We start from the raw sequence: 12,727 nt of genomic DNA, 5'->3' as shown, positions 1-12,727 counted from the left end.
TCTAGCTCAAGCAAGAGACCCACGTCAGACAAGGGGATGTCCAATCTCTTCTTAAAAAACCTCCAGGGTCAGAGCATCCACCACTTCTGGAGGCAGGTCGTTCCACTGATTAATTGTTCTCGCTGTTAGGAAATTCCTCCTTAGTTCTAGGTTGCTTCTCTCCTTGATTAGTTTCCATCCGTTGCTTCTTGTCTTTGCCCTCAGGTGCTTTGGAGAATAGGTTGACACCCCCCCTCTTTGTGGCAGCCCCTCAAATATTGGAAGACTGCTATCATGTCCCCCCTAGAAAGCCCTGCAGGAGAACAGTCTCACTCTGCAATAAATCCCTGGGACCAGCTTCTCCCATACCTTTTTGCTTCACTTTGCTCTCCTCCTTGTTCACATCTGCATCATCGCTGAATTCATCTTCGTCATACTCTTCTTCATCCGCAGGATGCAGGGATATGACTGTGCCTTCTGGAAAGACCTTCTTAGGCCCCACCACCACCTACAAACAAGCAACGTTTCCACCTTTACTTCCTCCAGGAAGTAAAAAAAGGCTTGCAGATTCCCAGCCCCCCAATTCACTCAACTGGGGGTGGGGTGGGGGGGTGGAGTGAGGAACCCAGGTCCCCAACAAAGCAGCAAGAGAATCGGCTGCGAGGCCAAGTTTCTATCCCCATCTCAATTCTGAGCATCTCTTCCCTTGCTGAGCAAGCAGGACAGGGTGCCGTGTTTCGTGATAAAACTAGTTACAGAAGGATGGGAGCAGGTTGTAATCCTGAGAATAAAGGACCTTCTGAGGCTGCCTGTAGGAGAGGACCAGGCGGAGCCAGAGGGAGGGAGAGGGGGTCAAACAAGTCATCAGTCTCAAGTCCCTGCGTGCCCACAGGAGATCCAAATCTTGACTTCCTTTTACTCTTAGCTACTGCCAATTTGTTTTGACTGTTAGTAGGTCAGATTCTTCTAGAGAGCTTTAGCCGACAAGAAACCTAGGTATTCATTTGAACTGTCTAGAGCAGACACGCGATGTCATGCAATGTTATCGGGACAGTTTCACCATCGCCGGCAATGGGGTGGGCGCAGCTTCTGGATGACGCAACCAGCCCGTGGGCCGGCAGTTTGACACCCCTGGTCTAGAGTTCTGATTTCCTGTGCTTGACCACCGCCCACCCACCCACCCCCCGATTTAAGAGGGCATTCAGGGTTTTGTCTGGGAGTTTTTGCAAACGGTCAGCCCCCAGATGAACAAGGACACTACTTTTTGAACTACCAATGGATTCAAAGACAACCAAGGAAGGGACAAGGCAAATAGGTGACATTTAATCTGTCCCAAGATGCTTTGATTTCTCACCTTTGACCCCCCACCCCCATTTACAGAATTCTAAGATGTGTGGATTCTACTTCCAGAATTCCTTAACCAGCAGTCTAGGTCAGGGATAGGCAACCTTGGCTCTTTTATGACTCGTGGACTTCGACTCCCAGAATTTTTATTTTATTTTTATTCCATTTATATCCCGCCCTTCTCCGAAGACTCAGGGCGGCTTACAAGCTTAGCAGTAGCCTTCATTCTATGTATATGCCTGCTTATTAGGGCTTTCGGGGCCCCCCCTAAGCGGCATTATTACAAAGTAAGCTTAATTGCCCCCAACAATCTGGGTCCTCATTTTACCTACCTCGGAAGGATGGAAGGCTGAGTCAACCTTGAGCCTGGTGGGACTCGAACCTGCACTAATTGCAGGCAGCTGGTGTTACTAAAATTTAATAAAACCTAAACCTAAACTTAAGGAGGCATTAGCCCACTGCTCCACCAAGGGTCTTCTTCCTGAGCCAGCCATGCTAAGGGAAAAGGGAGAGGTTTCCAAGCTGAGCCATGCTGGCTCAGGAATTGTGGGACCTGAAGTCCACAAGTCATAAAAGAGCCAAGGTTGACTACCCCCGGTCTAGGCATTACAAGTCCACACATCTTAAGAGTTACCCAGATGAAGAAGCATTGCTCTTTCAGAACTAAAATAAAAGAATAACAAAAATGGGCTTCTTCCTGCTCACCTGGGAAGTGAGGACGCAATGAGGATTCAACGTGACACCTTCCTTCACCTCGGCCTCGTCACAAACGATGGACTGATAGATTTTTACACCGTCTCCTATATGGACGTCATTCCACAGGAAAGCCCAGTCCAGAAGGACGCCGTTACCTGATCAGTATCCGAAAACACAAACCATCACTTTATGTCATCCTCGTCCAGCTCACAATACATAAGCTAGTTGTGTTTATTTACTGCCCCGCAGCGTAACGTGGTTTGTTTTTCCTTTGCACTTTACACGAAGTCCGACAGCTCAGAAGCCATGATGGGCAGCTGGTTCTCAACTTACAATCGTTGGTTTAGTGACAGTTCCAAGTTAAAACTGCCCTGGCTTATGACCGATTTTCACACTTATGACCATTGTTGCATCCCGATGGGTCACGTGATCAAAATTTGGGTGCCGACTAGTTGGCATGCATTTATGATAGTTGCGCTATCCTGGGGAGGGGGGGTCACATGATCACCATGTGTAAACTTCCCAGCCAGCTTCCAACAAGCCAAGTCAATGAGAGAAGCCAGGTTCGCATAACAACTCGCTGGCTTAGCAATACTTAATCAAGAGAGCCTCACTTTACATGCGATGGGGAAGACCTGGATTCAAATCAATCGTTTACCCAATGTAGTTTGTGTCTAGACCAGGGGTAGGCAACGTTGGCTCTTTTATGACTCATGGACTTCAACTCCCAGAATTCCTGAGCCAGCCATGCTGAGGGGAAACGGAGAGGTTTCCAAGCTGAGCCATGCTGGCTCAGGAATTCTGGGAGTTGAAGTCCATGAGTCATAATAGAGCCAAGGTTGCCGACCCCTCGTCTAGACTACTGCAAGTCATCCTAACATGCTTTTCCTGTCTGGTTTTGCCTCCAAAGTCAATTAGCTGCAAATTTCGCTCCAGTAAATTAGCAGCTGCACGAAATCTCTCTGCCAGGAGTGGTGGTTTGATCCAGTCTTCGTATTTTGCATCACCACCGCCTCAGGGTTCAACAATTACAGGTAGTCCTCGGCTTACAACGCTTTGTTCCAAGTTACAACAGCACCGAACGAAATGAGTCATGACCCCTTTTCACGGGCTTGCAGCATCTCTGTGGTCACATGATCAAAATTTGCACGCTTGGCAACTGGTCCACATTTATGACGGTTGCCATGTCCCCCCCGGGGTCACGTGACCCCCTTTGGCGACCTTCCAACAAGCAAAGTCAATGGGGGAAAGCCGGATTCACTTAACGACCGGGTTACTGGCTAAACACCTGCAGAGAACCACTTAACAACTGAGGCAAGAAAGGTCGTAAAATGGGACAAAACTCACTTAACAAATGTCTTGCTTGATCACAGAAATTGGGGGCTCAGTTGTGGTCGTTACGTTGAGGACCACCTGTATTAAGACTTCTTTCTGTCACGTTTCCTGTACCTGCACCCCACGCGTGGCAGGGTTCTCTCCAGGCCAAACTGCCCCCTATTTTACGGGCATCAGAACTTACCTATTTTGCAATTGGGCCCAATGACGCTGTTGGTTATGCAACATTTTGCGCCCACCGATGTTCCTTGCCCCACAAGTACGTTCTCTTCCAGCACACTCTCCTGGCCCAGACTAACTTCGGCACCCCGGTAAATGTTGTGGCGGGAATGGGTGCAGCTCTGCTTCCCGTTGATGAAGTTCATCTCGGGGGTTATTGGATAGACGCAACGTTGCAGAATGTCTGAGGACACCGACTCGTACATAGACAAATTGGAAACGGAGGCGCCGTATTCTTCTGAGGTCACGTACATATGGATCTGGTTCCCGAGGACCTGAGGAACAGAGAAGGGCTGTTAGGAAAGACCTCAAGCTTTCTGGTATGCTGTGATTCTGTAAGGGTCTCCTGCTTGAGCAGGGGGTTGGACTAGAAGACCTCCAAGGTCCCTTCCACTGATTAATTGTTCTGTCAGGAAATTTCTCCTTAGTTCCAGATTGCTTCTCTCCTTGATTAGTTTTCCATCCGTTGCTTCTTGTCCTGCCTTCAGACGCTTTGGAGAATAGCTTGACTCCCTCTTCTTTGGGGCAGCCCCTGAGATATTTGTTGTCTTAATGTTTCACCTTGATGCTTTTGTCGATTTTAAGCGGCCTAGAATCACCTCTATGCGAGATGGGCGGCATGTAAGCTTAATAAATACACAAATTTATAATTCTTTGTGCGACTGTAGCGGCCTGCAGGTTTAATGAATTATTACTGTTGTTATTAAGGTGTCCTAGCTTCTGCAAATCATCAAGAATCTGGTCTGGAATTTGGGTTAAGGAGCTGCCCCCCAAATCCTGTCCGGAACAATCAGAAGTCTGAGCACGGCTTGTAGAACCGTGGCCCAAACTCTCTAGAGGACCCCATGCTGGAGAAATTTGAATTTCAGTATTCTTGAGAGTCTTAGTCCCTCACGGGTTTATTTGCATATAAATGTTGATGTTCTGCTTCATTTTTATGTAAGAAGCTATCTTTACAGATTAGTTTATCAGTCAATCAATATTTATACTGCACAGAAAGGTGAGCATACGAATGCATAGGGTCTCCTGAAACTAGATAGATTATTTACACAAACAATTCTAACTGTACAGATAGTCCTCCACTTACAACTATTAGCTTAATGACCATTTAAAGATATTTGGCTATTCTCCAAAGCACCTGAAGGCAGGACAAGAATGGAAACTAATCAGGCAGAGAAGCAATCTAGAACTAAGGAGAAATTTCTCATCAGTGGGAACAATTAACCAGTGGTACAACCTGCCTCCAGAAGTTGTGAATGCTCCAACACTGGAAGTTTTAAAGAAGAGACTAGACAGCCATTTGTCTGAAATGGTATAGGGTTTCCTGCCTGAGGTCCTTCCAACTATTATTATTGTTGTTGTTGTTGTTGTTGTTGTTGTTGTTATTATTATTATTCCCACTACATATGTACCTCTTCATTCACCAACAAGCCACGCACAAAGTCATCCCGAGTTTGATAATCGAAATTATCTGTAAACAGCTCGGTCACCTGCAAGGGAAGAACAAAACAGGTTGTTTTTTAATACAACTTTTAATGTTATAATTGTGTCTGAAACCAGAGCGTCTCAACCTTTGGCACGAAGAACTATGAACTGTGTCTCATTCAACGTATAGACTGAAGTGCAAAAAAGGAACACAGATGGCACCAGAGGGAGTCCTGAATTCAGAATATTTCATTTACTGCCCATTCAAAGTAACAGCGGCACCAAAAAAAGTGACTTATGACTCTTTTTTCATACTTAAACTGTCTCAGCATTCCCCATGGTCCTGCGATCAAAAACGGCAGCTGGCATGTGTTTATGACGGTCGAAGTGTCCTGGAGTCACCCACCCCAACCATGGTTAAGCAAATTATAATCTGGCACGATGAGAGAATATAAGCAAGGTCTGCTCCTAATTCCCGGTGCTTTTCATATCACATACCTGGGGAGAACAGATGCTAATATGGCAGTCTAGCAAATCGTTCCGTACTTGCACTTCTTCGGTATGGCTCTGAAACAAGCTCTAGAACAAACAAACGAAAAATACAGTGAAGACCTACATATATTCATTCACTGCCAAAGCTACTCTCTGCGAGCTGGGAATTTCATTAGAAAAAATGGGTCTCTTGAAGAGACTAGAGCAGACCATGGGGGCGGGGGGTGAAAATCACATGATTATATATATATTTATTATTATTATTAAATTTTTATACCGCCATTCTCCCGAAGGACTCAGGGCGGTGTACAGGGCAATAAATATCAAAAGTGTAAATACAAAAGTTAAAAAAGAGATTAAAAAAATTAAATAATTATGCCCAAGAATACAATACTAAAAATGTGTTAAGAACTTATTTAAATCCAACCCCAAACCCATCAGACCAGGCCAGATTGTTCAAATAGATAGGTTTTTAAATCACGCCGGAAGGAGCGCAGGTCGGGGGCCATCCAGCTTAGCAACAGCAATAGCACTTATATATCGCTTCATAGTGCTTTACAGCCCTCTTAAGCGGTTTTCAGAGTCAGCATACTGCTCCCTAACAATCTGGGTCCTCATTTTACCGACCTGGGAAGGATGGAAGGCTGAGTCAACCTTGAGCAGGTCTGGATCGAACTGCTGGCAGTGGGCAGTCAGCCTGCAATGCTGCATTCTAACTGCTGAGCCATCATGAGGGAGGGAGGGAGGGAGGAAGGAAAGAATAGCAATAGCACTTAGACTTATATACCGCTTCACAGGGCTTTACAGCCCCCTCTAAGCGGTTTACAGAGTCAGCACATTGCCCCCAACAATCTGGGTCCTAATGTTACTGACCTCGGAAGGATGGAAGGCTAAGTCAACCTTGAGCCGGTTCAGGACCGAACTCCAGGCTGTGGGTGGAGTTCAGCCAACAATTCTGCATTCTAACCGTGGCCCCGCCGTGGCTCAAATCCCAGCTCAATTTCCAACAAATGAAATGAGATTTCAAAACGATCCACTTACTGTCTGAATTCCCAAAGCAACTCTGTATGTTGGAAAATTTTACCGGGAAATAATACTGAAGCAACTTGCTCATTTTCTGGGGAAAGATTTAAGCAGCCTTCTGCTGAAGGTCACCGTTAATCTACCACCTCAGCACGCTCTGCTAATGCTCTGGTAATAATTCCCAGGAATTCAGAGAAGGCAAGCCAATTGCAATTTAATGTTCTTTCAGTGAAGATACGCTAGTGCAGTGATGTCAATTAGAGACCGAGTGACGACACTGCAACCCAAAACCCACTTATGTATTGTTGGGTGCCGGGTGGGCGTGGCCCACTGGGTGGGTGTGGCCAATTGGATGGGCACGGCCCACTGGGTAGGCGTGGCTGCAGTGATAACGGCAGACTGGGTGGGACTCAAAAGTTCAATCAATCAATTCCGACTTTGCGAGATCTTTTTTTCCCTGCGAGAAGTTGAAATTGATTGATCAACCCTTTTTTGTTTTCTTGCACACAGCGGCAGAGGCCTAAAGCAAAAAGGTTTTATAAAACCCAGCTGAAAGCTAGGACTAGGGCAATGGCCCGTGTGCCCACAGAGGGGGCTCTGCGTGCCACCTGTAGCACGCATGCCATAAGTTCGCCACCACAGCGCTAGTGTCTTTAAAAGTGGGTGTCCAATCCCTGAAGCCCAGCTCCCACTAACAATGTCCCACTAACAATAACTAGCACTCAAGAAGATACAGAAGGATCTTGACAGACTTGAACACTGGGCACTAACAAAATGAAATTCAATGGTGAATAAAGTAAAGTTCTACATTTAGGCAAGAAAAACCAAATGCACAGGAACAGTATAGGTGGTACCTTTCTCAATAGTAGCAACTGTGAGAGGGATCTCAGAGTCCTAGTGGACAATCACTTAAATATGAGCCAGCCGTGTGCTGCAGCTGCCAAAAAAGCCAACACAGTGCTAGGCTGCATTAACAGAGGGATAGAATCAAGGTTGCGTGGAGTGTTAATTACACTTTACAAGGCCTTGGTAAGGCCACACTTGGAATAAGGCATCCAGTTTTGGTGACCACGATGTAAAAAAGATGTTGAGACTCAGAGTACAGAGAAGAGCAACAAAGATGATTGGGGGACTGGAGGCTAAAACATACAAGGAACAGTTGCTGGAATTGGGTATGTCTAGTCTAATGAGGAGAAGGATGAGGGCTGACATGATAGTAGCCTTCCAATATTTGAGGGGCTGCCACAAATAAGAGGCAGTCAAGCTATTCTCCAAAGCACCTGAAAGCAGGACAAGAAGCAACGGATGGAAACTAGTCAAGGAGAGAAGCAACCTAGAACTAAGGAGAAACTTCCTGACAGTGAGGACAATTAAGCCGTGGAACAACCTGCCTCTAGAAGCGGTGAATGCTCCAACACTGGAAGTTTTTAAGGAGAGACGGGACAGCCCTTTGTCCAAAATTGTATAGGGCTTCCTGCTGAGCAGGGGGTTGGACTAGATGACCTCCAAGGTACCTTCCAACTATTATTATTATTATTATTATTATTATTATTATTATTATTATTATTATTATTATTATTATTATTATATACTGTCCATCTTGAATATGTGACGGAAGGTGGAAGCCTGAGAGTTCACAAGGTTAATGCTTTATGGAATGAAACTATGGCTGACTTTGGATGTCCTGCTTCAGATACCACGGAGCCCCCCTCCTCCCAGAAGGGAACAAGGAAAACAGGAAGAAGAGGATGTGTGTCGTGTCCCAGACAATCTTGCTGACCTGCTCAAGCAACGCTTCTGTGCTATGTCTTGGATGGGAGGGAGTGAACTGCCAACGATCTTTTTGGCCATCTTTTCAGATGGCGTTTGCTTGTTTGTGTGAACCGGTTACTGGCATGGCGTGGCCCGGTTCCGGTCCACGGACCGGGGGTTGGGGACCCCTGATCTAGAGGGCCACAGATTTCCCAAACTTTCATTATACAGATATATATATATATATATACAGTTGCAGTAACAGAGGGATAGAATCAAGGTCACGTGGAGTGTTAATTACACTTTACAAGGTCTTGGTAAGGCCACACTTGGAATAAGGTATCCAGTTTTGGTCACCACGATGTAAAAAAGATGTTGAGACTCTAGAAAGAGTGCAGAGAAGAGCAACAATGATGGTCAGGGGACTGGAGGCTAAAACATATGAAGAACAGCTGCTGGAATTGGGTATGTCTGATTTAATGAAGCGAAGGACGAGGGGGGACATGATAGCAGTCTTCCAGTATCTCAGGGGCTGCCCCAAAGAAGAGGGAGTCAAGCTCTTCTCCAAAGCGCCTGAAGGCAGGACAAGAAGCAACGGATGGAAACTAATCAAAGAGAAAAGCAACCTAGAATTATGGACAAATTTCCTCACAGTTAGAAGAATTAACCAGTGGAACTACTTGCCTCCAGTTGTAAATGCTCCAACACTGGAAGTTTTTAAGAAGAGACTGGATAACCGTTTGTCTGAAATGGTATAGGATTTCCTGCCTGAGTAGGGGGTTGGACTAGAAGACCTCCACGTTCCCTTCCAACTTTATGATGATGATGAGTATCTGGTTTATCTCATTTATATGGGCTCATCTAACAAAATGGAGAATCAGTTTCACTTATAAAATCGTTTTTTGTACTCGCATTCAAGCTGTCCCAAGAAGACAGTGAACCAAAAACCAAGCTTGCTACCACTTAAAAATATTTATATTAATCCATCTATTAGTCCTATAGTGAGCAATGACAATCCAAGCCGTAGATGTAGAATGAACTGCCCAAGGCCACCAGCCAATCCGAACTGATAAGCAATTCCTAATCTAATGAAGTGGAACCTCAGTACTTGTTGTTAATTGGTTTCAGGAGATGACGAGTACAGAGAAATGACAAGCACTAAACAAATTTTTCCCATAAGGAATAATATAAAAAACCTGAATCTGTTCCCAAACCACATTTGAACCCACCATGTAAAAAGATAGGATTTGTATATCATTACTTTTACAGGAGAAATAAACCTGAAAATTAATAAACACTTAAAATAAAAGCATTTTATCTGTATTGATGAGGGGAAATAAAGGTGAAAAAAATACACAAAATGACCACAGAAGCTAAGATAAGATGGCGTGATTCCAGGTATTTTGGCTGGAAAGTGTAGTGCATCACAAGGCAACCAACACCAACAATTTCTATCTTGCACGCCTGGTACCAAACGAGTATCGGGACAAAGTTTTCCCGCCAAAATGCAGCACGTACCAAATTCGACAAGTATTAAGGCAGCCGAGTACCAAGGTGTGACTATATTGGACCTCGAAAGGAACCATGTTTTCTTAGCTATTAACTCAGCGTATCTCAAGCCAATTTAAGATGTGTGGACTTCAACTCCCAGCTTTGCTAGCTGGGGAATTCTGGGAATTGAAGTCCACATATCTTAATATGGACTTTTTTCCCCCCTCATCCTTATCAGCTTTAAGACTTGTGTCCTCTTAAACCCGGGGTCCTCAAACTTGGCCCTTTTATGACTTGTGGACTTCAGCTCCCAGAATTCCTCAGCCAGATATGCTGGCTGAGGAATTCTGGGAGCTGAAGTCCACAAGTCATAAAAGGGCCAAGTTTGAAGACCCCTGTGTTAAACTCATAGCAAAACTGGCTACTTGTTCTCTAGCTCCCTGATTCACACACCATGGGAAAACCGAAGTGCTTCAGCCCTTGCGTCCTCTGATAGTGGAGCACGCGTTTCGTAGCGCTGTCCATGACCAGGATAATATCGTCCTCCGGACATCGGGCCCGATGTCCTGGCGAACACTCTTGAAATATCATCGTCATTACAGACACATTCTTCTCCAGCTTACGCCGTGTCCTGTACCAGGAGAGAGGGAGAAGATATTTTTTTTAAAAAAAATAACAATCATAAAATATACTCAGATAAGATAGTAGCGCATCATTCCTGCCAGAAGGGCCTTATGGAGATAGTCCTCGACTTACAAGAGTGACAGTTTGTCGTCACGACGGCACTGAAAAAAGTGACTTATGACCTTTTTTTTTCACATTTACAGCCACTGCAGCATCTCCATGGTCATATGATTGAAATTCAGAGGCTTGGCCAGGGGTAGGCAACCTTGGCTCTTTTATGACTCGTGGACTTCAACTCCCAGAATTCCTCAGCCAGCATAGCTGGCCAAGGTTGCCTACCCCTGGGCTTGGCCACTGACTCATATTTAGACAGTTGCAGCTTGGCAACCGATTCATCTTCATGATGCCATAAAGATGAGTCGATGGCCAAGCCTCTGAATTTCATACGGTCCCCTTCTGGCCCCTTTCTATGCAAGCAAAGTCAATGGGGAAGCCGGATTCGCGGACACGACCATGCTGCTAGCTTGACAACTGCAGTGATTCCCTTAACAAAGGTCGTAGAATGGGGCAAAAATCCACTTAGCGACAGAAATGTCGGGCTCGGTTGCAGCCGTAAGTCAAGGGCTGCTTGTGCCTTTCTCCTAAATACCCACCTGTGTTCCTGCAAAGCTGGAGAAATATTAATATTGGACACCACATCCCCAGAGACCAGGATAAAGTCTGAACGAACGAGACACTTGGTGTCAACTTCCCGCAACACGTCGCCGAGGGAACGATACAGGTCTGAGATGACAAACCGCACAATGTTAGGCGATGTCGGATGGCACCACTTAGAGTTTCTGAGGAGAGAAAAAAAAAATCAGAGAAACAACTGTGCGAGAAGCTCTGTAACAAAAGAATGCCCAGTCGCCTAGCAAGGTGTCAAAAACTTGATGACCAAAAAAAGAAAAGAAAAGGGAAAAAGGATGAAGTACAGGTAATCCATGACTTACAACAGTTCGCTTAGTGACCGTTTGAAGTTACAATGGCACTGAAAAAAGGGCCCCCCAAGCCACAGCCGAGCAAGACACCTGCCTGCCCGCCCGGCGGCGCTCTTCCTCCTGTCCGAGGTTTTCACTGTTGTGAGCATTTCTGTTGAGGATTGGCAGCGGGGGTGGGGTGGGGGGGTGTTTGGTTTTTATTCCCCCCGTCTGCTGGGTGCTTGCAGCAGGTTTTGGTCACTTCACATGACCCTGGGACACTGTGACCATCATAAATATGAATCAGTTTCCAAGCATCTGAATGTAAATCACAAGACCCTGGAGATGCTGAAACGTTCCAGCTGATTGACGCTTCTTCTGGGTTCAGCAGAAGCACCAGGATCAGCGTTGAGCTCCAGCTGGAGCCTGGCGCTGATCCTGGTGCTTCCGCTGAGCCCTGACAGCCCTGCAGCTCCAACCGTCTCTCGCTCAGGCTTGTGCGGTGCTGCCCCCGGTTCAGCTCATTCCCCTCCCCCGCTACCACTTTTCTAGGATTCTCGCGTACCACCTGCCAGGTGCCAATGTACCACAGGTGGTACCCGTACCACTGGTTGAAAAACCCTGCCATAGAACAAGTCTACAAATGGCGACAAAGGAGCAGACTGTGTCTAAAGATGAAACTTCCCTTAATGGCGAGAAGAAACTTTGATATTGGGAAAGAAGGATGGTGGATCTATTCTAAAGTTAAGGTCTCCTCCGCTGGAAGGATCTAGGGAGGAACGAATGGGCATTGAGAGGGATGCCGGAGTTGCAAAGTTTGCACGGAGTGAAGGCAAACCCTATGTGACCCACAAGGTCCCCGTCAACTCTTTTAACGGTGCTGGTTCTACAAAAGCTGACTGAGCCATGAGCTACTAGAGGTAGCCTTCCACAACTGAGCCCAAAATTTCCTCTGCTAAGTGAGATTGTCAACCCTGCTAACGTCGAATGTTTTTTGCTTTAACAACAGGTGGCGATGCAACCATTGTGCTGGGTGGGGAGGAATGTGCATGAGAGTTTAACTAGACATTACAATATTGAACCTAGTGTGAGAACCAAGGTTACTGAAATAAGAGAAGATAAGAAATGGCGAGCTGGAGAACTGGAGGGGAAGCCTGCATTTCAAACCAATTGGAGAATGTGATTTAAGACTGTAAATTGAAGGAGGGAATTGTGTTTTGATACTATGTGCTCAGGGGAGGGGAACTCAGTTTTTGGCTTCGACCGTGTACGTGCCGATGCCATGCTACTCAAATAAAGATTCCTTAAGGTAAACAATGCCCCGAAGTTCTTAAGAGTTTCATCTGTCAGAACCATGACAGAGACGGTTGTTAAGTGAGTTTTGCTCC

The 12,727-nt window shown here is 45.8% G+C and overlaps 1 protein-coding gene across 1 annotated transcript in view; it reads right to left on the bottom strand.

Annotated features, from left to right (window-relative positions):
* The window catches only part of EIF2B5 (eukaryotic translation initiation factor 2B subunit epsilon), a 43,964-nt gene that overhangs the window by 12,404 nt on the left and 18,833 nt on the right, over positions 1-12,727 (bottom strand). Inside the window, exons 3-9 of the mRNA XM_083363940.1 lie at positions 11,034-11,219; positions 10,210-10,387; positions 5,497-5,577; positions 4,986-5,063; positions 3,539-3,848; positions 2,029-2,174; positions 349-487 (exon numbers count right to left, since the gene is read on the bottom strand). Of these exons, the coding sequence (XP_083220066.1) occupies positions 349-487; positions 2,029-2,174; positions 3,539-3,848; positions 4,986-5,063; positions 5,497-5,577; positions 10,210-10,387; positions 11,034-11,219 (1,118 nt within the window). The remainder of the gene's footprint in view (positions 1-348; positions 488-2,028; positions 2,175-3,538; positions 3,849-4,985; positions 5,064-5,496; positions 5,578-10,209; positions 10,388-11,033; positions 11,220-12,727) is intronic.

The sequence above is a fragment of the Vipera ursinii genome, assembly GCF_947247035.1.
Source record: "Vipera ursinii genome assembly, chromosome: 5".
Lineage (NCBI taxonomy): Eukaryota > Metazoa > Chordata > Lepidosauria > Squamata > Viperidae > Vipera > Vipera ursinii.
The sequence above is the reverse complement of the archived record's forward strand: the minus strand, read 5'-3'. Positions and strand labels throughout refer to the sequence as shown.